At 42.5% G+C, this 21,582-nt stretch overlaps 2 protein-coding genes across 14 annotated transcripts in view; one reads left to right on the forward strand and one right to left on the reverse strand.

Moving 5' to 3' along the window:
* Nucleotides 1-5,532, forward strand: part of pitrm1 (pitrilysin metallopeptidase 1) — a 65,086-nt gene extending 59,554 nt beyond the window's left edge. For all 9 annotated transcript variants that reach the window (XM_072576143.1, XM_072576146.1, XM_072576144.1 and 6 more), the window contains 3 exons: nucleotides 2,596-2,741; nucleotides 3,578-3,680; nucleotides 4,689-5,532. In XM_072576143.1, coding sequence (XP_072432244.1) covers nucleotides 2,596-2,741; nucleotides 3,578-3,680; nucleotides 4,689-4,782 — 343 coding nt within the window. In that variant the 3' untranslated portion in view covers nucleotides 4,783-5,532. The remainder of the gene's footprint in view (nucleotides 1-2,595; nucleotides 2,742-3,577; nucleotides 3,681-4,688) is intronic.
* A 10,471-nt stretch (nucleotides 5,533-16,003) lies between these two features.
* Nucleotides 16,004-21,582, reverse strand: part of LOC140480782 (ATP-dependent 6-phosphofructokinase, platelet type-like) — a 129,848-nt gene continuing 124,269 nt past the window's right edge. For 4 of the 5 annotated variants that reach the window (XM_072576154.1, XM_072576155.1, XM_072576157.1 and 1 more), the window contains 2 exons: nucleotides 17,784-17,889; nucleotides 16,004-16,641 (listed from right to left, as the gene is read on the reverse strand). In XM_072576154.1, the coding sequence (XP_072432255.1) occupies nucleotides 16,485-16,641; nucleotides 17,784-17,889 (263 nt within the window). In that variant the 3' untranslated portion in view covers nucleotides 16,004-16,484. Of the gene's footprint in view, nucleotides 16,642-17,783; nucleotides 17,890-21,582 lie in introns of those variants that run through there. The other variant, XR_011961403.1, reaches the window with a different exon arrangement.

The following is a 21,582-nucleotide window of genomic DNA, read 5'->3' on the forward strand; positions in this document are numbered from 1 at the left end:
GATGTCTGGCGCTGTGAGGCTGCAGTGCTAACCACTGCGCCACCGTGCCACCCCATTACACTGGATTCCCTACAGTGTGGAAACAGGCCCTTCGACCGAACCAGTCCACACCGACCCTCCGAAAAGTAACCCACCCATACCCACTTCCCTCTGACTAATGCACTTAACACTCTGGGCAATTTGGCATGGCCAATTCACCTGACCTGCACATCTTTGGACTGTGGGAGGAAACCAGAGCACCTGGAGGAAACCCACGCAGACACAGGAAGAACGTGCAAACTCCACACAGACATTCACCCGAGGCGGAATTGAACCTTGGTCCCTGGTGCTGTGAGGCAGCAGTGCTAACCACTGAGCCACCATGCTATGTTTCTCAGGTGCATTATACATTATTATTATTTTGCCTGATAATAAACCAAAGTCACATATGGACAATTAGGCAGAGGTGGTCAATCAAGGGCATTATTTCTTCAAAATATGCTCACAGTGAAATATTTACATTTACCTCTGTCAAAATGCACCAACTTGATTACAGTGCCAACTCTAATAGATGTACTACTGATGGAGATGCTCCCTGCTGCTTGTAGATTTATTTATCAAACTGTCTTTAGTCAAGACTCACTGTCAAGTGTGTGTTGGGTAATTGCCCTCGTATACTAGCTTTCTACAATTTAGAAGAGAATTGAAATATAGAACATAGAAGAATACAGCGCAGTAGAGCCCCTTTGGCCCTCAATGTTGCGCCGATCCAAGCCCACCTAACCTACACTAGCCCACTATCCTCCATATGCCTATCCAATGCCCGTTTAAATGCCCATAAAGTGGGAGAGTCCACCACTGCTACTGGCAGGGCATTCCATGAACTCACAACTCGCTGAGTAAAGAATCTACCCCTAACATCTGTCCTATACCTACCACCCCTTAATTTAAAGCTATGCCACCTCGTAATAGCTGACTCCATACGCAGAAAAAGGTTCTCATGGTCAACCCTATCTAAACCCCTAATCATCTTGTACACCTCTATCAAGTCACCCCTAAACCTTCTTTTCTCCAATGAAAACAGCCCCAAGTGCCTCAGCCTTTCCTCATACGGTCTTCCTACCATAACAGGCAACATCCTGGTAAACCTCCTCTGCACCCGTTCCAGTGCCTCCACATCCTTCCTATAGTATGGCGACCAAAACTGCACACAATACTCCAGATGCGGCCGCACCAGAGTCTTATACAACTGCAACATGACTTCAGGACTCCGGAGCTCAATTCCTCTACCAATAAAAGCCAGTACGCCATATGCCTCCTTCACCGCACTATTTACCTGGGTGGCAACTTTCAGAGATCTGTGTACATGGACACCAAGATCTCTCTGCTCATCCACACTACCAAGTATCCGACTATTAGCCCAGTACCCCATCTTTTTGTTACTCTTACCAAAGTGAATCACCTCACACTTAGCTACATTGAACTCCATTTGCCACCTTTCTGCCCAGCTCTGCAGCTTATCTATATCCCGCTGTAACCTGACACATCCTTCCTCCCTGTCAACAACTCCACTGACTTTCGTATCATCCACAAACTTGCTTCTAGCCCCTCCTCCAGGTCATTTATAAAAATGACAAACAGCAGTGGTCCCAAAACAGATCCTTGCGGAACACCGCTAGTAACTGCACTTCAAGATGAACCTTTACCATCAACTACTACCCTCTGTCTTCTTCTAGCCAGCCAATTCCTAATCCAAACTTCCAACTCCCCCTCAATGCCATACCTCCGTATTTTTTGCAGTAGCCTACCATGGGGAACCTTATCAAACGCGTTACTAAAATCCATATACACCACATCTACCGCTTTCCCCTCATCCACCTCCTTAGTCACCTTCTCAAAGAATTCAATAAGGATTGTGAGGCACGACCTGCCCTTCACAAAACCATGCTGACTATCCTTGATCACATTATTCCTATCCCTTACAATTCTCTCTAAGACTTTGCCCACAACAGAAGTGAGACTCACTGGCCTATAGTTACTAGGGTTATCCCTACTCCCCTTCTTGAACAAGGGAACCACATTTGCTATCCTCCAGTCTTCTGGCACTATTCCTGTCAACAACGAAGACATAAAAATCAAGGCCAATGGCTCTGCAATCTCCTCCCTTGCTTCCCAGAGAATTCTAGGATAAATGCCATCAGGCCCAGGGAACTTATCTATTTTCACCCTTTCCAGAATTTCCAACACCTCTTCCCTACATACCTCAAAGCCATCCATTCTAATTACTTGTGACTCAGTATTCACATTGGCAACAATGTCCTGTTCCTGAGTGAATACTGACAAAAAGTATTCATTCAGTATCTCCCCAATCTCTTCAGCCTCCACACGCAACTTCCCACTACTATCCTTGACTGGACCTATTCCTATCCTAGTCATTCTTTTATTCCTGCAGAAATGTAGAGAAATACATGGAAATAAAAATTGTCAGCATACAATGTGTTCAGCTTTTAATTGAGGAAATGTTGCTTGTTTAATGAATATAAAGTATAATGCAAAATAAGCAATGTTAACAAAATACGTGATGTGGGATTGTTTCTCCTCAATTAAATCTTCTAGAGATCCAAATTCTATCGACACAATGTCTGTATTTCGAAGAAGTGTTGATTGGGCGAAAGCAGGAAAATTTACCCAAGAAGATATTGATGAAGCTAAGCTGTCTGTATTTTCAACAGTGGATGCTCCTGTAGCCCCATCAAACAGAGGTAAAGCTGAAGCATTACCTTTAATTTTATAAGTTGCAAATACTTAAGTTGATGGAGAGAGGACAGCATGGTGGCTCAGTGGTTAGCACTGTTGCCTCACAGCATTTGGGACCCGGCTTCCAACCTCAAGGGACTGTCGGCGTGGAGTTTCTACATTCTCCCCTTGTCTGTGTGGGTTTCCTCCTGGCGCTCCAGTTTCCTCCCACAATCCAAAGATGGGCAGGTTAGCTGAATTGGCAATGCTAAATTGCCCGTAGTGTTCAGGGATGTGTAAGGCTAGGTGCATTAGTCGGGGTAAATATAGGAGAATAGGTTGGTCAATGGGCCGGGTTACACTTCAGAGGGTCAGTGTGGACTTGTTGGGCCGAAAGGCCTGTTTCCATCCTGTAGGGATTCTAGAGGGGACAGTGATGGCAGTGTCGAGGGAATGGTGGTTTCCTTAAACCGTTTTAATTTTGGAGAGTTTTTCAAAGCTGTTGATGGTCAGGAATCTACTAGTGAAAGTTAATAAACTGATTTCAATACTTAATGTTCATCTGCATGTGCTTCCAAAAGAATATTTGATGACAGTATTATTCTTGGTAGAGAAACTATTTAAAAGATTGTGTGTTTGTTATAGCTCAGCAGTCTAACCAGCTCTGAGAGAGCTTTCATAATATGTGCCTTATAGAATTAAATATGAGTACAATTCCAATTTTCTTTTCACAGGAAAAACTAAGTTTAGGACTAACAATAACATAGGAAGCAATAATGAGAAGCAAAAACATAGCCCTGTATAAAGGGCATTTGTAATTGAATCTGTTCACTTCTGACAATAATTCTGTTTTCACCAACAGGGTTAGACCGTTTTCTACTTGGCATTTCTGATGAAATGAAGCAGAAACATAGAGAGCAGCTTTTTGCTGTTGATCATGATAGTTTGGTGGGAGCAGCCAACAAGTGAGTAGCTTTTAAAGTAGAAGTATCCCAAAATTGTAAAAAGTTATAAAACTATGTTAGTGTTGTTCCTTCCCTGGACCAGAAGTTTGTGCACCCTGGAAACTTTGTTTCAAAGTGCAATTCAAGCAAAACTTGTACAGATTTATTTTGGTGATTCCTTTTCAGCTAGTCTGAATGTTTATTTTCCTTTTTCATAAGGATTTAAATGTTGATGTTGGAAACCTGAAATAAAAAAAAGAAAATAATTGCAAATAATGAGGTCAGGTCTGTCTGTGGAGAGGAAAACAAAGCCAATGTTTCAAATAATCAGAGATACAAAGGTTATAGAAGATGAGGAATTTGGGGAGGAAATAAAAAACTAAAAGGATCTGTAATAAGATGGAAAACAGGAGAGATTCAGATGACACTGAACTGAGGATTTAAGTAGCTGGAGGGACTTGGAGGTGGAATGGAGTAAACATGTGCGGAATGATTGTTGGCTAGGAGGTTTTAAGGGGTGACCGAGCTAGAGAGACAAGCCAGGTGATTTTAATGTCCAGTAGGTGCATCCTGGCAAGCTTTGGTAACAGTTGCACAAATGTTAAAAGCATTTAATTTCTTTGTAAGTGTCCTAACTGATTGGAAGCATTGAAAATAACTAAATGCCTGATTTTCAGTTGAGCTGAAGTCTGGCTTCAAGGGCATGTCTTCAGCTTGTGATGCAGAAGAAAGTGGCTTTGTGGCAATGTGCCACTCTGGAAGTCCTTAATTCATGTCTCAATACTTGATGCCGACTGCCACTAAGGGAGGGCAGTTACACTTGTTCGAAATGAATTATTACAGGGGTAAATCAGGGTTGAATCTATATTTCTTCTCTTATCTATAAGTTAAGTAACCTTGAAAATGAGGGGGCCTGTGTACAGAATTGTGGTAACAGTGATGTTTAATCAAAGAGAGTGTTTTGTCGTAACTAATTGATCGGAACGATACTGAAAATTGCTTCTATTTTAACTTTTTTCACTATACCAGGTATTTGACAACTGGACACAGCACATGGGGAGCTGCAATTTTAGGACCTGAGAATGAATCTATTGCACGAGATCCTACTTGGGTCCAGAGATAATACGTTAAAGTAACGAGCGAACTGGCCAAGGATGTAATCCCCTCATTCTCCTGAAATAACACTGAAGACAGACTCAGGATGGATTCAGCCGAAATGTTAATGTCTCCTTGCCGATGTTATGCAGGAGGCGAAGTCAGTAAACAACAGGCTTCCACGTTATGAATCTGCTCAATGCTTTTGTGAATGAGGCAGAATTGAAAATGCTTGATACCTCAATTGTACTGAAACATAGTAAATATGAATTCCATGCATCCAATGCTTGACAAAAGGTAGGGATGTAAGAAATAGCAGGAAGGTGTTATTTTAACTATGAGTTTGAAGAAAGAAATCATGCTGAATTTTTCTCAATTATGATGCAAGTGTTAATTGTATCTTGGTCCTTTGTAATAAATGTAGAGCAAACACCATGCCCCTAAAAAATATTAATTAAATAGAACCTGACATTTAATTTGACATTGGGACACTTTGTAAAACGTATTGTGTTTCCAAAGAGATTGGGACAGCTGGTCTGCATGAGCCATTGTAATTGGCGATTGTCAAAACCTGTATTTTAGAACCTTTGAATTTTTACTGATCCAAATTTAAACTTTTAGAGTAGGAGATATAAGGGTAAAAGCTGAATTGATCCCAGTGTGCCCATTAAACCTCCTGAAACCCTGGCGACCGTTTGAATACAGTTCATATACTCTATTATGAAGCCACAATATTGCAAGTTTTGGAATTTGAAATAAAAGCAAAGTACTTCAAATACTCAGCAGGTCTGGTAGCATTTGTGGAGAGAAACAGCTGATATTTGAAGTCAGTGACACCTTAATTTTGTCCAGTTCTGAATTTGTAATTTTCAAACAGAGACAAAGGCGGAGAAAGAACAAAAGGAAAAGTCAGTAATTCGATGCAAGATAGGGGAACTTGTGTCAAAAGAGATTGTGTGATGATAAGAACCAAAAAAACTGCAGATGCTGTAAGTCAGAAACAAAAACTGAAATTGCTGGAAAAGCTCAGCAAGTTTGGTACTATCTGTGTAGAGAAATCAGAGTTAATGTTTCGGGTCCAGTGAGTTAATGTTTCGGACCCGAAATGTTAACTCTGATCTCTCTTCATAGATGGTGCTCGACCTGCTAAGCTTTTTCAGCAATTTCTGATGTTTGTTGGAAATGTGCGAAACTGTAATGATAGCAGCACGTTCGTTGTCAGTGCCAATTGATTTCAACAGTTACTTTAATTACATTTCCTATAAGGACTGTTCTAATTCTACTGACAACGTCCAGTCCCTTATCATTGCTCCCAATGTATTCATCAATTTTAAACAACTTTGGACCCTTCTTCCTTTCCTTCTATTGTGATTTGTCTTCAGTTTGGTTCACTGGGCTCTTGACTATGTTCTGGATTAGTGGTGCTGGAAGAGCACAGCAGTTCAGGCAGCATCAAAGGAGCTTCAAAATCGAAGTTTCGGGCAAAAGCCCTTCATCAGGAATAAAGGCAGTGAGCCTGAAGCGTGGAGAGATAAGCTAGAGGAGAGTGGGGGTGGGGAGAAAGTAGCATAGAGTACAATGGGTGAGTGGGGGAGGGGATGAAAGTGATAGGTCAGGGAGGAGAGGGTGGAGCGGATAGGTGGAAAAGGAGATAGGCAGGTAGGACAAGTCCGGGCAAGTCATGGGGACAGTTACTGAGCTGGAAGTTTAGAACTAGGGTGAGGTGGGGGAAGGGGAAATGAGGAAACTGTTGAAGTCCACATTGATGCCCTGGGGTTGAAGTGTTCCAAGGCGGAAGATGAGGCGTTCTTCCTCCGGGTGTCTGGTGGTGAGGGAGCGGCGGTGAAGGAGGCATGCGTGACATCACTTCCGCCCTTCACATCATCGCTTATGCCACATGCTCATTAACTTCTGCCACCCTTACTGCCGTGGTCACCACCACTTCCACCCCCACCAGCGTCACTCACCTGCATTCTGCTGACATGCCCCCCACAGACCCCACTGTCATTATCCCCACACCCCAGAACCCCGAGGGGAACACTATCCCTGCTCATGACTCCACCCCCATTCCCCCCACCATCACACGCACCCCAGTTACAGGTTCCGTCCCCACTCCCAGCTCTACACCCTCACCAAATCCCAGCTCCCAGCCCTGCCGAGTTTTCACCATCCGCCCCAGACCTCCCCCTCACTGATGACGAACGATCAGTCCTCAGCAAAGGACTCACCTTCATCCCCCTCCGTCCACGCATCAATGAATTTAATACACGCTGTGACGTCGAACAATTCTTCCGTCGCCTCCGCCTCCGAGCTTACTTTCATAATCAGGACTGCCACCCACCTTCTGAGGACCCCTTCACCCACCTCCAACACACTGCATCCACCTGGACACCCCGCGCTGGTCTATTACCTGCCCTCGACCTCTTCATTTCCAACTGCCGCAGGGACATTAACTGCCTCAACCTGTCTACCTCCCTCCCCCACTCCAACCTCTCACCCTCACAACGCGCAGCCCTCCAATCCCTCTGCTCCAATCCCAACCTCACCATCAAGCCAACGGATAAAGGGGGCGCAGTGGTAGTCTGGCACACTTACCTCTACACCGCTGAAGCCAAACGTCAACTCGAGGACACCTCTTCCTACTGCCCCCTCGACCATGACCCCACCCCCCATCACCAAACCATCATCTCCCAGACCATACAGAACCTCATCACCTCAGGGGATCTCCCACCCACAGCTTCCAACCTCATAGTCCGGGAACCTTGCACTGCCCGGTTCTACCTCCTTCCCAAGATCCACAAGCCTGACCACACTGGCTGACCCATTGTCTCAGCATGCTCCTGCCCCACTGAACTCATCTCCACCTACCTCGACACTGTCCTATCCCCCCTAGTCCAGAAACTCCCCACATACATTCGAGACACCACCCACGCCCTCCACCTCCTCCAAGACTTCCGTTTCCCGAGCCCCCAACGCCTCCTCTTCACCATGGATATCCAATCCCTCACACCTCCATCCTCCATGACCAGGGCCTCCAAGCCCTCTGTTTTTTCCTCTCCAGACGTCCCGAACAGTACCCTTCCACCGACACACTCATTCATTTGGCCGAACTGGTCCTCACCCTTAACAATTTCTCCTTTGAATCCTCCCACTTCCTCCAGACCAAAGGGGTAGCCATGGGCACACGTATGGGCCCCAGCTATGCCTGTCTCTTTGTTGGCTATGTAGAGCAGTTGATCTTCCGTAATTACACCGGCACCACTCCCCACCTCTTCCTCCGCTACATTGATGACTGCATTGGTGCCACCTCGTGCTCCTGCGAGGAGGTTGAGCAATTCATCAACTTCACCAACACGTTCCACCCTGACCTTAAATTTACCTGGACCATCTCTGACACCTCCCTCCTCTTCCTGGACCTCTCTATCTCCATTAATGACGACCAACTTGACACTGACATTTTTTACAAACCCACCGACTCCCACAGCTACCTGGATTACACTTCTTCCCACCCTACCTCTTGCAAAAATGCCATCCAGTATTACCAATTCCTCTGCCTCTGCTGGATCTGTTCCCAGGAGGACCAGTTCCACCACAGAACACACCAGATGGCCTCCTACTTTAGAGACCGCAATTACCCTTCCCATGTGGTTAAAGATGCCCTCCAATGCATCTCGTCTACATCCCGCACCTCTGCCCTCAGACCCCACCCCTCCAACCGTAACAAGGACAGAACGCCCCTGGTGCTCACCTTCCATCCTACCAACCTTTGCATAAACCAAATCATCTGCCGACAGTTACGCCACCTCCAAACAGACCCCACCACCAGGGATATATTTCCCTCCCCACCCCTTTCCACCTTCCGCAAAGTCCGTTCCCTCCGTGACTACCTGGTCAGGTCCACGCCCCCCTACAACCCACCCTCCCATCCTGGCACTTTCCCCTGCCACTGCAGGAACTGTAAAACCTGTGCCCACACCTCCTGCCTCACCTCTATCCAAGGCCCTAAAGGAGCATTCCACATCCATCAAAGTTTTACTTGCACATCCACTAATATCATTTATTGTATCCCTTGCTCCCGATGCGGTCTCCTCTACATTGGAGAGACTAGGCGCCTCCTAGCAGAGCGCTTTAGGGAACATCTGTGGGACACCTGCACCAATCAACCACACCGGCCCGTGGCCGAACATTTCAACTCCCCCTCCCACTCTGCCGAGGACATGGAGGTCCTGGGCCTCCTTCACCACCGCTCCACCATCAGACATCTGGAGGAAGAACGCCTCATCCTCCGCCTCGGAACACTTCAACTCCAGGGCATCAGTGTGGACTTCAACAGTTTCCTCATTTTCCCCTTCCCCCACCTCACCCTAGTTCTAAACTTCCAGCTCAGCACTGTCCCCATGACTTGTCCGGACTTGTCCTACCTGCCTATGTCCTTTCCACTCCACCCTCTCCTCCCTAACCTATCACCTTCATCTCCTCCCCTACTCACCCATTGTACTCTATGCTACTTTCTCCCCACTCCACCCTCCTCTAGCTTATCTCTCCACGCTTCAGGCTCACTGCCTTTATTCCTGATGAAGGGCTTTTGCCCGAAACGTCGATTTTGAATCTCCTTGGATGCTGCCTGAACTGCTGTGCTCTTCCAGCACCACTAATCCAGAATCTGGTTTCCAGCATCTGCAGTCATTGTTATTACCTCTTGACTATGTCACATTTGCCACACTTGTATTCTCATTCCTTTCCCTCACTCTCAGTATCAAGACCCTCTTTGCTTGACCTCACCAGCCTCCACACTGAACATTATCACCTGGCATTTTGTTTTGCAGTTGACGTCCTGTGCATTTATTAGGATATTGAGAAGCAATATTTGTGGTTTGGCCTGAGTGATTGTTTAATGTGCCTCTCTTTAATCACTGGACAGAATCATTATCAGGCAGCCACTGAAGGGGAAATTGGTCATTAATCAGCTTTCCACCCTTGTATAGCTCAGGGTGAGGTACACTTGGGGACTTGATTTTAAAGGGGGATAGTGAAATCTTCAAACCGCAATTCTGGGGAAAGCCACTGGAGGGTAGCATCATTCTAGTTCAGGTCACTGAAACAAGTGCTAAATTTACTTCATCTAAGTCTTTGTTATTGTACCATTGAGAGATTTAAGATTTCTTTTATTTAAGGAAGGTAAAGAGTCAATTAAAGCTGTATGAAAAGTATTTGCGAATGGTATGGCACAAAGAAGTGAAAGGTTAATGCTAGTCATTAATTCATTGATTAGTCAGTAGCTCAAAGCTGGGGCAAGATTCAGCATGAAATGTCAAGACATGTGGCAAAGGAGAGGATACGGCAGAAGTCACTCCAACCATCTCGAGTTCAGTGACAGAAGATTTCCAAACAGTGGAAAGTTTGGTCGATATAAGTGATTTGAAATATATTTTTGTCTGGTAAGTATATAATATGAAAAATGTGAAGGAAAAGACTGAGTTTTCATTTTAAAAAAAAAACTGAAGAGCAACATTAGTACCTGGAAAAACCTGCCTCAAGTTGAAATGGAATTTGTAGTATTTGGAAAAATATTAAATTTTAAAGTGGATAGGCCAAAGAGCAGGCTTTGATGGAATTAAGTTTCTTCCATTGATAAAATTCTGTGATCCCATGTATGTATGATGGTTGTTATAAAGCTTATTCTGCATGCGGTTATAATGTGAGCAAAGCTCATGGTTGAATTAAGATCGATTCATTTGAAGATGAGCACATGCAAAGCTTTCAAATTTTGTTCATTCACAACATGGTATATGTCAAGACTGATGAAATACTCCTCACTTATTTGGATGAGTGCAGCCTAACAGCACTAGAGGGCATAGGTTTAAGGTGAGAGGGGAAAGACTTAAAAGGGACTGGAGGTCCAACTTTTTCACACAGGGTGATGCGAGTATAGAATCATCTGCCAGAAGAAGTGGTGGAGACATGTACAATTACAACACATAAAAGGCATCTAGATGGATACATGGTTAGGAATGGTTTAAGAATGATATGGGCCAAATGCTGGCAAATGGGACTAGGTCAGTTTAGGAAATATGATTGGTGCAGATGAGTTGGACTAAAGAGTCTGTTTCCATTTTTGTATAATGTCCAAGACAAGGTTGATTGACACCATCTGCCACCTTAAATGTTCACTCAGCACCATGAACAGCAGTGTGGCGGGTCACCAACATCTTCCAAATTGTTGACCACTACCAACTAGAACAAGAAGAGCAGTGGATGTAAGGGTACATTATCACCTGCAAGTTTGTTATGAAGGTGTCAGTGTGTACTGTACCTTTGAGAGAGGAAACTGGCAAGGACTGAAAGCAGTGTGTGCTCAACAATTTATAAATGTAACATTTGATTGACACAAATAGCTGGTGCTGTGTTGCCATGGTACAAAACAAATTCAAATTCAGCCAATTAGTTTAAATTATGCCCCAGAGACCAAAATCCAATCTCATTTGAATTTAATGTGTTGATGACATCAAACCAAAGAAATGATCTGATGTTTTGGGGTATAAAACCAGATATTTTGAACAGTTGGGGTGAACTGCCAAGAACACCACCAAGTACCGAAGTTCTGTACTGTGCTGTAATGTTCTATGTTTTAAGTATAGACTACTACCAAATAGCTCTCTGAAAGGTACTTGTCCATAAGAAAAGTTGTGCAGCCGAAGACTGAAGAGATGATCCAGGAAAATACAGTGAAAAATCTACAAAGGAGAATCGACAAAGCTGACTGGTTTTGAAACGTGATTTTTAAAAATAAATCTTCATTGGTTTTTTTTAAAATTGGACCAGTATTGGAGAGTGGGAGGTAAACGATAGGTTTCAGGGAAAGTTGTAAATAGTTGCTTAATGTCCACTTTTGGACTTAAAGAATAAAATTGTTTAAATAGTAATCTCTGGGATAGTTCTTTGCCTCTCGACATTTAACAGATTACGGTGTGAGGTGAGCTTCTGTGGGAGGATTTAAATTAGTGTAGGGGTTTCCCCCACATATTAACAAGTTGCACTCCACATCATACACCAGCCTGGTATGCAATCGTAATTTAACTAATACACACAATGGGTTTTAATAAAAATGCTCCGAGTGCAGTCTTCTGTCTTTAATAACCTGATTGTAAGAACAGCATTGCTTTTTTTGTCATTAGACTTATGTAAAACCAGTGAAATTTAATTTTTAGTAATAAGTTTTTTCCTATCAAAAATTACTTTTAAACCTGCGTACTAGTGTTCATGAACGCACTTTGAAAGATATTATCTCCACAGTGGAATGCTGCAATTTCACCCAGTGGGCCAGACCACGTTGTTGGGATGTGCCTGATCCAGTTTGTTCCCTCGAGCCTGCCCCAGTTACCTCCATTTCCTCCATTGGATGCCGGAGGCTAAAGATCTCAAATTCTTTTCACGCTTTAGATGTGATTATCAAATCACCGTTCCTCTATGAAGTCTATAAAACCTGCCCTGGTACAGTAATTAGAGTCATAGAAATGTACAGCACCAAAACAGACCCTTCGGTCCAACCAGTCCATGACCACCAGATATCCAAAACCAATCTAGTCCCACCTGCCAGCACCCAGCCCATATCCCTCCAAACCCCTCCTATTCGTATACTCATTCAGATGCCTTTTAAGTGTTGCAATTGTACTAGCCTCCAACACTTCCTCTGGCAGCTCATTCCATACACGTACCACCCTCTGAGTGAAAAAGTTGACCCTTAGGTCTCTTTTATTTCTTTCCCCTCTCAGCCTAAACCTATGTCCCCTAGTTCTGGACTCCCTGACCCCAGGAAAATTACTTTGCCTATTTACCCGATCCATGCCCCTCATAATTTTGTAAACCTCTATAAGGTCACCCTTCAGCCTCTGACGCTCCAGGGAAAACAGCCCCAGCCTGTTCAGCCTCTCTCTGTAGCTCAAATCCTCCAACCCTGGCAAGATCCTTGTAAATCTTTTCTGAACCCTTTCAAGTTTCATAACATCTTTCTGATAGGAAGGAGACCAGAATTGCACATAATATTCCAACAGTCGCCTAACCAGTGTCCTGTACAGCCGCAACATGACCTCCCAACTCCTGTACTCAATACTCTGCCCAATAAAGGAAAGCATACCAAATGCCTTCTTGACTATCCTATCTACCTGCTACTCCACTTTCAAGGTGCTATGAACCTGCACTCCAAGGTCTCTTTGTTCAGCAACACTCCCTAGGACCTAACCATTAAGTGTATAAGTCCTGCTAAGATTTACTTTCCTAAAATGCAGCACCTCATATTTATCTGAATTAAACTCCATCTGCCACTTCTCAGCCCATTGGCCCATCTGGTCCAGATCCTGTTGTAGTCTGAAAAACAACCCACCACTACCACCCTCTGTCTTCTACCTTTGAACCAGTTCTGTGTCCAAATTGTGAGTTCTCCTTGTATTCCATGAGATCTAAACTTGCTCACCAGTCTCCCATGGGGAATCTTGTCAAATGCCTTCCTAAAGTCCATATATATCATATCTACCGCTCTGCCCTCATCAATCCTCTTTGTTACTTCAAAAAACTCATAAAGCCACGTTGACTATCCCTAATCAGTTCTTGCCTTTTCAAATACATGTACATCTTGTCCCTCAGGATTCCCTCCAACCACTTGCCCACCACTGAGGTCAGACTCACTGGTCTATAGTTCCCTGGCTTGTCTTACCACCTTTCTTAAACAGTGGCACCAGGTTAGCGAACCTCCAGTCTTCCGGCACCTCACCTGTGACTACCTATGATACAAATATCTCAGTAAAAGGCCCCACAATCACTTGTCACGGAAGTCTAGGGTACAGCTGATCAGGTCCTGTGGATTTATCCACTTTTATGCATTTCTAGATATCCAGCACTTCCTCTGTAATATGGATATTTTTCAAGATGTCACCATATATTTCCCTACGTTCTATATCTTCAATGTCCTTTTCCACAGTAAATACTGGTGCAAAATATTTGTTTATTATCTGCTCCACCTCCTGTGACTGCACACAAAGGCCGCCTTGCTGATCTTTGAGGGGCCCTGTTCTCTCCCTCGTTACCTTTTTATCCTTAATGTATTTATAAAAACCCTTTGGATTCTCCTTAACTGTATTTGCCAAAGCTATCTCATGTCTCCTTTTTGCCCTCCTGATTTCTCTTTTAAATATACTCCTACTGCCTTTAAAATCTTCTCAGGATTCACTCGATATATCTTGTCTATACCTGACAGATGCTTCCTTCTTTTTCTTAACCAAACGCTCAATTCCTTTAGTCATCCAGCATTTCCTATACCTACCAGCCTTTCCTTTCACCCTAACAGGAATATACTTTCTCTGGATTCTCGTTATCTCATTTCTGAAGGCTTCCCATTTTCCCGCTGTCCCTTTACTTGCGAGCATCTCTGCCCAATCAGCTTTTGAAAGTTCTTGCCTAATACTATCAAAATTGGCCTTCCTCCAATTTAGAACTTCAACTGTTAGATCTGGTCTATCCTTTTCCATCACTATTTTAAAACTAATAGAATTACGGTCGCTGGCCCCAAAGTGCTCCTCCACTGACAGCTCAGTCACCTGCCCTGCCTTATTTCCCAAGAGTAGGTCAGGTTTTGCACCTTCTCTAGTAGGTACATCTACATACTGAATCAGAAAATTTTCTTGTATGCACTTAACACTATGGCAGTCCCAGTTTATGTTTAGAAAGCCAAAATCCCCTACCATAACCACCTTATTATTCTTACAGATAGCTAAGATCTCCTTACAAGTTTGTTTCTCAATTTCCCTCTGACTATTAGGGGGTCTATAATACAATCCCAATAAGGTGATCATCCCTTTCCTATTTCTCAGTTCCATCCAAATAAGTTCCCTGGATGTATTTCTGGGAATATCCTCTCTAAGTACAGCAGTAATGCTATCCCTTATCAAAAATGCCACTTCCCCCTCCTCTCTTGCCTCCCTTTCTGTCCTTCCTGTAGCATTTGTATCCTGGAACATTAAGCTGCCAGTCCTGTCCATCCCTGAGCCACATTTCTGTAATTGCTATGATATCCCAGTCCCATGTTCCTAACCAGGCCCTGAGTTCATCTGCCCTCCCTGTTAGGCCTGTTGTATTAAAATAAATGCAGTTTAATTTACCCAGTCCTACCTTGTTCTCTGCTTTGTCCCTGACTGTTTGACTTACCTTTGTTCTCAACTGTACCAGTCTCAGATTGAAATCTTTCCTCACTATCTCCCTTGGTCCCACCTCCCCCCACCCCCACCCTACTAGTTTAAATCCTCCCGAGCCGCTCTAGCAAATGTCCCTGCCAGTATATTAGTCCCCTTCCAATTTAGGTGCAATCTGTCCTTCTTGTACAGGTCACTTCTACCCCAAAACAGCTTCCAATGATCCAAAAATGTGAATTCTTCCCCCGTACACCAGCTCCTCAGCCATGCATTCATCTGCTCTATCCTCCTATTCCTGCCCTCACTAGCTCGTAGCACCAGGAGAAATCCAGATATTACTACTCTTGAGGACTTCCTTTATAAATTCTTGCCTAATTCTCTGTAATCTCCTTTCAGAATCTCAACCTTTTCCCTTCCTATGTCGTTGGTTTTAATGTGTGCAATGACCTCCTGTTGGTCCCTCTTGCCCCTTGAAAACATTCTTCATCGTCTCTGAGACATACTTCCCTGGTGCCAGGGTCAACGAACACACCATTCTGATTTTTTACTGCTGGCCCATAGAACCCACTCTACTCACTACTGCAGACTTTTTTTTAAGGCTGCACTTAAAATCCACTCATGTGCCTCTGTGCCGTGACCTTTTCCAAAGGGTTCCTCAAAGATCAGTTGTGAATTTCACTGTTTTTTAATTTTCCCAAACACACTCCAATGTCCAGCGATACTGCTTACTCTGTCAGTTAGGAGTGTGGGTTTGTTTGTTTCTCTCTCTCCTGCACTGACCTCACTATGTGCTTCCTTTGTTCTTCTCCCTTTTAAAACTGCTGTTGTTTTGGCTTTTTTTTCCCTCCAAAGTTCCAAAACAATGCAACATATAAAAACAGTAATTGCTGCTTCTGGAATTCGAGGAAATCACCTCCAGCACCTAAAATACCTCAAAAAAAAGGAGCAGCTGTTACAGCCAGAAATGTTTCCTGTCCTCCATCTTGGATTACCCAGAATGCAATGTTCTTTAGAATATCTTAGGCAGTTTCATTTGTGTACAGAATTGGAAAAATTCAATGGATACAGTTTTCTGTAGGACCAGCCATAGCAATTTTATTTAAAGCTGGATGAAAATAAACAATATATTCACTTCACTACACCACATTCATTGCATTCATCACATAAATATATCTTTGAATCTCTTTCACAAAATTATATTGCCTCTTCTACAGGTGATCTACACAATAAATATAGAAATGCTGTGCAATGAAAAGCAATGTTTTATGTTTATTTGTTTTCTCCATGCAAGCAAGGCAATTTATGTGGATTGACTATTAATAAACCAATTTTTCTGCTTGGTACTGATAACTGGGAATAGCTCGAACAAATGTATAGGGATGTTACAGGATGGCTGCTTTTATTTCAATCTAAATTGATGGTACAACACGCTTAACTGGTACAGAACAAACTGGAACTCACAATTATTCTCTGCTGAACCATATAAACACTAGCGGCTTTTAGACTACTTGAGCCAGATGCATATCTAATGGGTCTTTCTGACACAATTTTAAATAGCAATAAAATGATGAGAATCTTGTGTAAGGCGACGGTTGACATGCTCCATTTGCCCAGCATCTGACACATCAAGGCTGGCCTTGTATTTAGCTAGAATCTTCATCAGTGGACGGAGCTTCAGCCACCATTGCTCCTTTGGAATTCGATGCCTGAAATACAAAACAGAATCTTGAATTTCAGATTCTACATTGTTCACAAACCAGCATTGATCAATGACTTATTGCATTTTAAAGCTCACATCCATTCCTCCCTCAACTGTAAACTGGCAATAATTAGAAGATCTTTGCAGCACAGAATGGGCCAAATAATCATCTGTGCTCCAAATAGGCTTTGTCATACTTTTCCTCGAACTGCAATCTAAATTTGTGCTGAAATGGTTTAACACAGAATGAGTAACATTAGATAACTCTATAATACAAACTTTGCAATCACTTGGCCTCTAAAACTCGAATCTTTTCCAATGGACATCAGCATTGTATTCAACTACAATTTGTAACTTTGTGGCCCACCATATCCCTTGCTCTGCCATTATCATGACACTGCAGAATGAGCAGAGAGTCAGTAGATCACCAGGTAAGGTTGGCTTATGACACAGAATGGCCATGTGACTCAATGACAACACATTCGCCAACAAGTCACAATCAGCTCAACCGTGTGTCAGGAGCAGAACAAGGACTGGGAATATTTCATCATTAAGGAGCTAGGAGCAGGCAACTTGACCTCCTCAAGTCTACTCTATCATTCAAGATGATCATGGCTGATCCTTGAGTTCTAATCCCACCTTCTCCCATATCCTTTGATCCCTCAACAGCTACATCTACCTCCTTGAAAACACAATGTTTTGACCTTAACCACTTTCTGTAGTGACTTCCACAAGCTCTCTGGGTGAAGAAATTTCTCATGTCAGTCCTAAAGGTTTTACTATATATCCTTAAACAATGATCTGGAGGAGTGCATAAACCATGGAACAAATTACAAAGCTAGCAAAGAGCAAGACCGTGGAGGAATTTGAAAACAAGCCAATGTTTTCAAAGTCAAATCCAGAAAGCATGAGTGAATAGAATTTGGTGCACATTTGGAAACAGCAGCAGAGGACTGTTTGGGTTAAAGTTTATGTCGTGTGGAGATTTGGGAGGTTGGCCAGGAAGAGTATAAAACAAACATATGGATGATGATTTAGCAGCAGATAGGCTGAGGTAAGCCGAGAATCTGGTGATGTTATGGTAGTGGAAGACTATTGCACAAGGAAAATTTTCTATCAAAGCTGAAATCTCTCAAAAAAGTGACTTACTTAAAATCAGTCTCATCCTGCAGCTCTGTCACAGGCTGGAACACCAAGGTCCGTCTACGCATACCCAGTACACACGCACTGTCTGGACTATTTGCAAATACACGACCTGCACAATTTAAAAAATATTTTAACAAATCACACTTCGTATATTTGAAATTCATCGTTTATATGTATAAACAGGAAGAGGCTTTTAAAGAACAAGTAGTAGCTGAAACAGTAGTGAGGTGTGTGGAACAGATCACTAGTAGATAAAGTAAGCAACATATCATGGAAATGTTATCATTAGCTCTGTTCAAAATTCGTATTGCTGGAGCCAATAATGTAATCATATTTATTCATGAAGACTACTTCAAGGTTTAACCATAGAACATTATACCTGTTATCCCTAGTCAGCGGTTCTGAAGCATAAGTTCATCAGTCATAAAAGGGAATAGAATGAGTAAAAGAAGACCATAAAGCCTGTGAGCCTGTTCCATCTGCAAATAGATTATTGCTGATCCACTTGCCTGCCGTATCCCCATATCCCTCAATCCTCGTGGTGTCTGGAAATCTAATTAACTCCAGTCTTTGATCGAAAAACTGAGCACCTGAGGCCCTGTGGGGTAGAGAATTCCAAGTATTTCCAAAGCTACACAGATTTCTCCCCTCACACACCCTAAAAGGCCCAATCTATAAGCTGGGGTTGAGATCCCCACTTCGGAACAGTACAGCCAGTAGAATTAGCTTCTCTGCCAAGAATCTTATAGGTTTCAATGAGATCACCTCTTATTTCTTCTCACATCCACAGATTATGTGCCCATTCTGCTTCATCTCTCCTCAATATCTCAGTGTAAGCTGTATCAGTTGGAGCAGTGTACGTGAAAACAGGAGGCTCGACATTACACAGTGACAGGAAGAAAAGACAAAATTTGTTTTGGTGGGGGGAGCATAGGGTAAAATGACACTACATTTAATTCAAACATATTTCCAGTTCTGTATATAACCAACAATCGCCTGCATTTACACATCAACTCAGATTTTATACTTGGTGTAGATATGGCCCAGTAAACCAATAGGAAAGTGACGTATCTGAGGTCTGATTCCTGCTTTTCTGTTTTAATTGGGCTTTTTGTAATAATAAGTAAAATTGGCCAACGGCAAAAGTATGAGCATAGATGCAGAGAATGTCTACCTTATACTGTGCTTTGACTACAGATGGAAGTGAGTCAATGATGAAGTCTTCAAAGTACTGTTTTGTGGAGTGTGGGAAACAACCTTGGGCAAAAAGTAAAACATGCTGCAGAAAGGATAGCTTGTCATTGATCATGGTCATATGTGTCTGTATAGGATGAAATACAGAGTGAATATAAATATAAAATATGAAGCGGGCAGTTATTGACCAGAACTCATTTCAGGGTGGCAGTATGAATATAAGTTCACTTTAATAGCTCAGTGCATAGAACGGGTCATGAGGAAGTCACTTAGTCTGACAGCAAGTCACATAACTTTAGGAGTGCATTGCACTTGGTACTATTGAAGTCAGATCATTTTGTATTCAGATCCCATTAACAGATGGAGCACCAAGGTCAAATCATCTTCTGTGAGTGTGATCATATTGGATTTCCTGCAGCCATCTTTCTTTAAATTAAATGGGGGTGGTAGCATTGAAAGAAAAGATTGGAAAATTGAACCAGAAGTAAAACACATGCACCAACTTCAGTAAGACACTGGGCGAAAATGTATACTCTGTAATATTGCGGGAAAGCATTCAATAATGTGATTTTTATTCTGTGCGTTCATGGGCTGTAGACATCGTTGTCTAAGCATGCATTGATTGCTGATCCATAATTCCCTAGAGGGCAGTTAAGAATCAACCACATTGCTGTAAGTTTGGAGTCATATATAGACCAGACCAGATATTGATGGCAAATTTCCTTCCCTTAAGGGCATTAATGAGCCAAATGGGTTTAGACCACAATTGACAATGGTTACCATTAGACTAGCTTTCTTTTATTGATCTCAAATCTCTCCATTTACCACAGTAGGATTCAAACCCACATTCTCACGACATTGGCCTGGGGGCTGACTAGATTACGAGGATAGTGACATTACCACTGCGCCACCACCTTCCCTGGATTACACACTGAAAATAAATAAAACTACAAACATGTAGATTTCTCTCAAAAATTGGTATTGAGTGGTTCATAGGGTTAAATGTTAGACTAGTTGACCTCATCATATGAAAAGAAAAGATTTTAAATGGTTAAGTGACTTAGGCAGTCTTTCCTAACCAGGAATGGAAGTCTCGCTGCTATAAACCCTTTAAAATTACATTGACAAGTCCTTTCATGACACTGGGACAGAATTACATAACCACTATGAACCAAGAATAATGTTCTACTTAAAAGCAGTTCCTGCTTATTATCTTCTGTACAATATCCAATGGATGGCAATATGGTCGGATTGTTGAAAATAACTAGGGGTTAAATGCAGAAGCTGCCCACCTAGGAGGAATGGATTGATGTGATTTTACCATTCCTGGCACAGGAGTGCTTTGCTTCTTTTTCTCAAAGTAGTAAATGTTTTGCTGCTAACTTCACAGAACTTAGCAAATCACAGACTACTAGTGTTCCGAAAAGGGCATAACTTGGCCATGCCATAAATGACCTGAAGTTCAATCATTTCAGTCCTGTATTATCTCTGAACAGAATAGTCTTCATGGAACAAGACAAATGTTTTAACATATACACAGTCAAGTACTTTAATAGTCATTTGGTAATCATTACTGAAAAAGGCATTTTGTCAAAGTTTTCATCTCATCACAATGATTCATAACAAAAATCAATTAAAGAAGAAAACTGATGTTTATATTCTATGATAAGAGAGGGCCGATTGCTTGGCAAGTAGACTCTGATTGGTAGAAGCATTGGAGAGTGCACTAGTCAATGATGATTGACAGCAGCTAGACTTTGTTAAATTACATACTAGGTACATCAACTCTGATTAGTAAAGGCATCGTCTTTACTAATGAACCACAGAATCTCTGGCACAACTTTTGTTCAGTAGACACAGTCGCAATTTGTATACATTTTCTTTCTGTCTGCAAAGAGAGAGAGAACATATACCTGTGCACTAATATACATTGCTTTCCATGTATGCAAGTGTGTTACACCATTAGCCAATTTTATAATTCTAACTTAATTATCTGTATAATTGTTTGCACATGCAGGATTATCCAGCAAATGTTATCCCATTGCAGAATCATATGTAGTATTGGACACAGTTGCAAAGTTTGTAAGACTGAGCTGGTATGTATAGACATCAAAAAGGGACATGTTATTTAATGCAGTTTGCCAGTCTGGCATCACACAAATATTAATATTTACATACCACATTACTAATTTGTGAGGTAGGAAGAAATGCCATTTGGCTTGATGGCAGCATCCTGTCAGTGATTGACACTACTTGTGTTGGTATTACATGGGAGCAGCATGAAACAGCAAGCTCTACAAGGTGTTCAAATGTTTGAGATCAGAGGTAGATTGGGCACTATTCAGCACCCAAGAGTCCATGCCTTAGGGCCTTTTAATGAGTGCAACATACAACAAAAAGTTTGATCTGGGTAACCATTATCCTGCAGGATGGCATTGAAGTAACCAATTTCAGCATCAAGTTTGCCTGGTGAACAATTAGCTCAGGCTCATCTATCCATCTTGTGACGATGGTATTCTTATGAATATCCTGATGAGTGCAAGACTAAAAGTTTTGACAAAATGTCTTTTCTCAGCAATACTGAAGCTCTTCACTAGCAAATAACAGT

This window comes from Chiloscyllium punctatum, chromosome 8 (genome assembly GCF_047496795.1).
Source record: "Chiloscyllium punctatum isolate Juve2018m chromosome 8, sChiPun1.3, whole genome shotgun sequence".
NCBI lineage: Eukaryota > Metazoa > Chordata > Chondrichthyes > Orectolobiformes > Hemiscylliidae > Chiloscyllium > Chiloscyllium punctatum.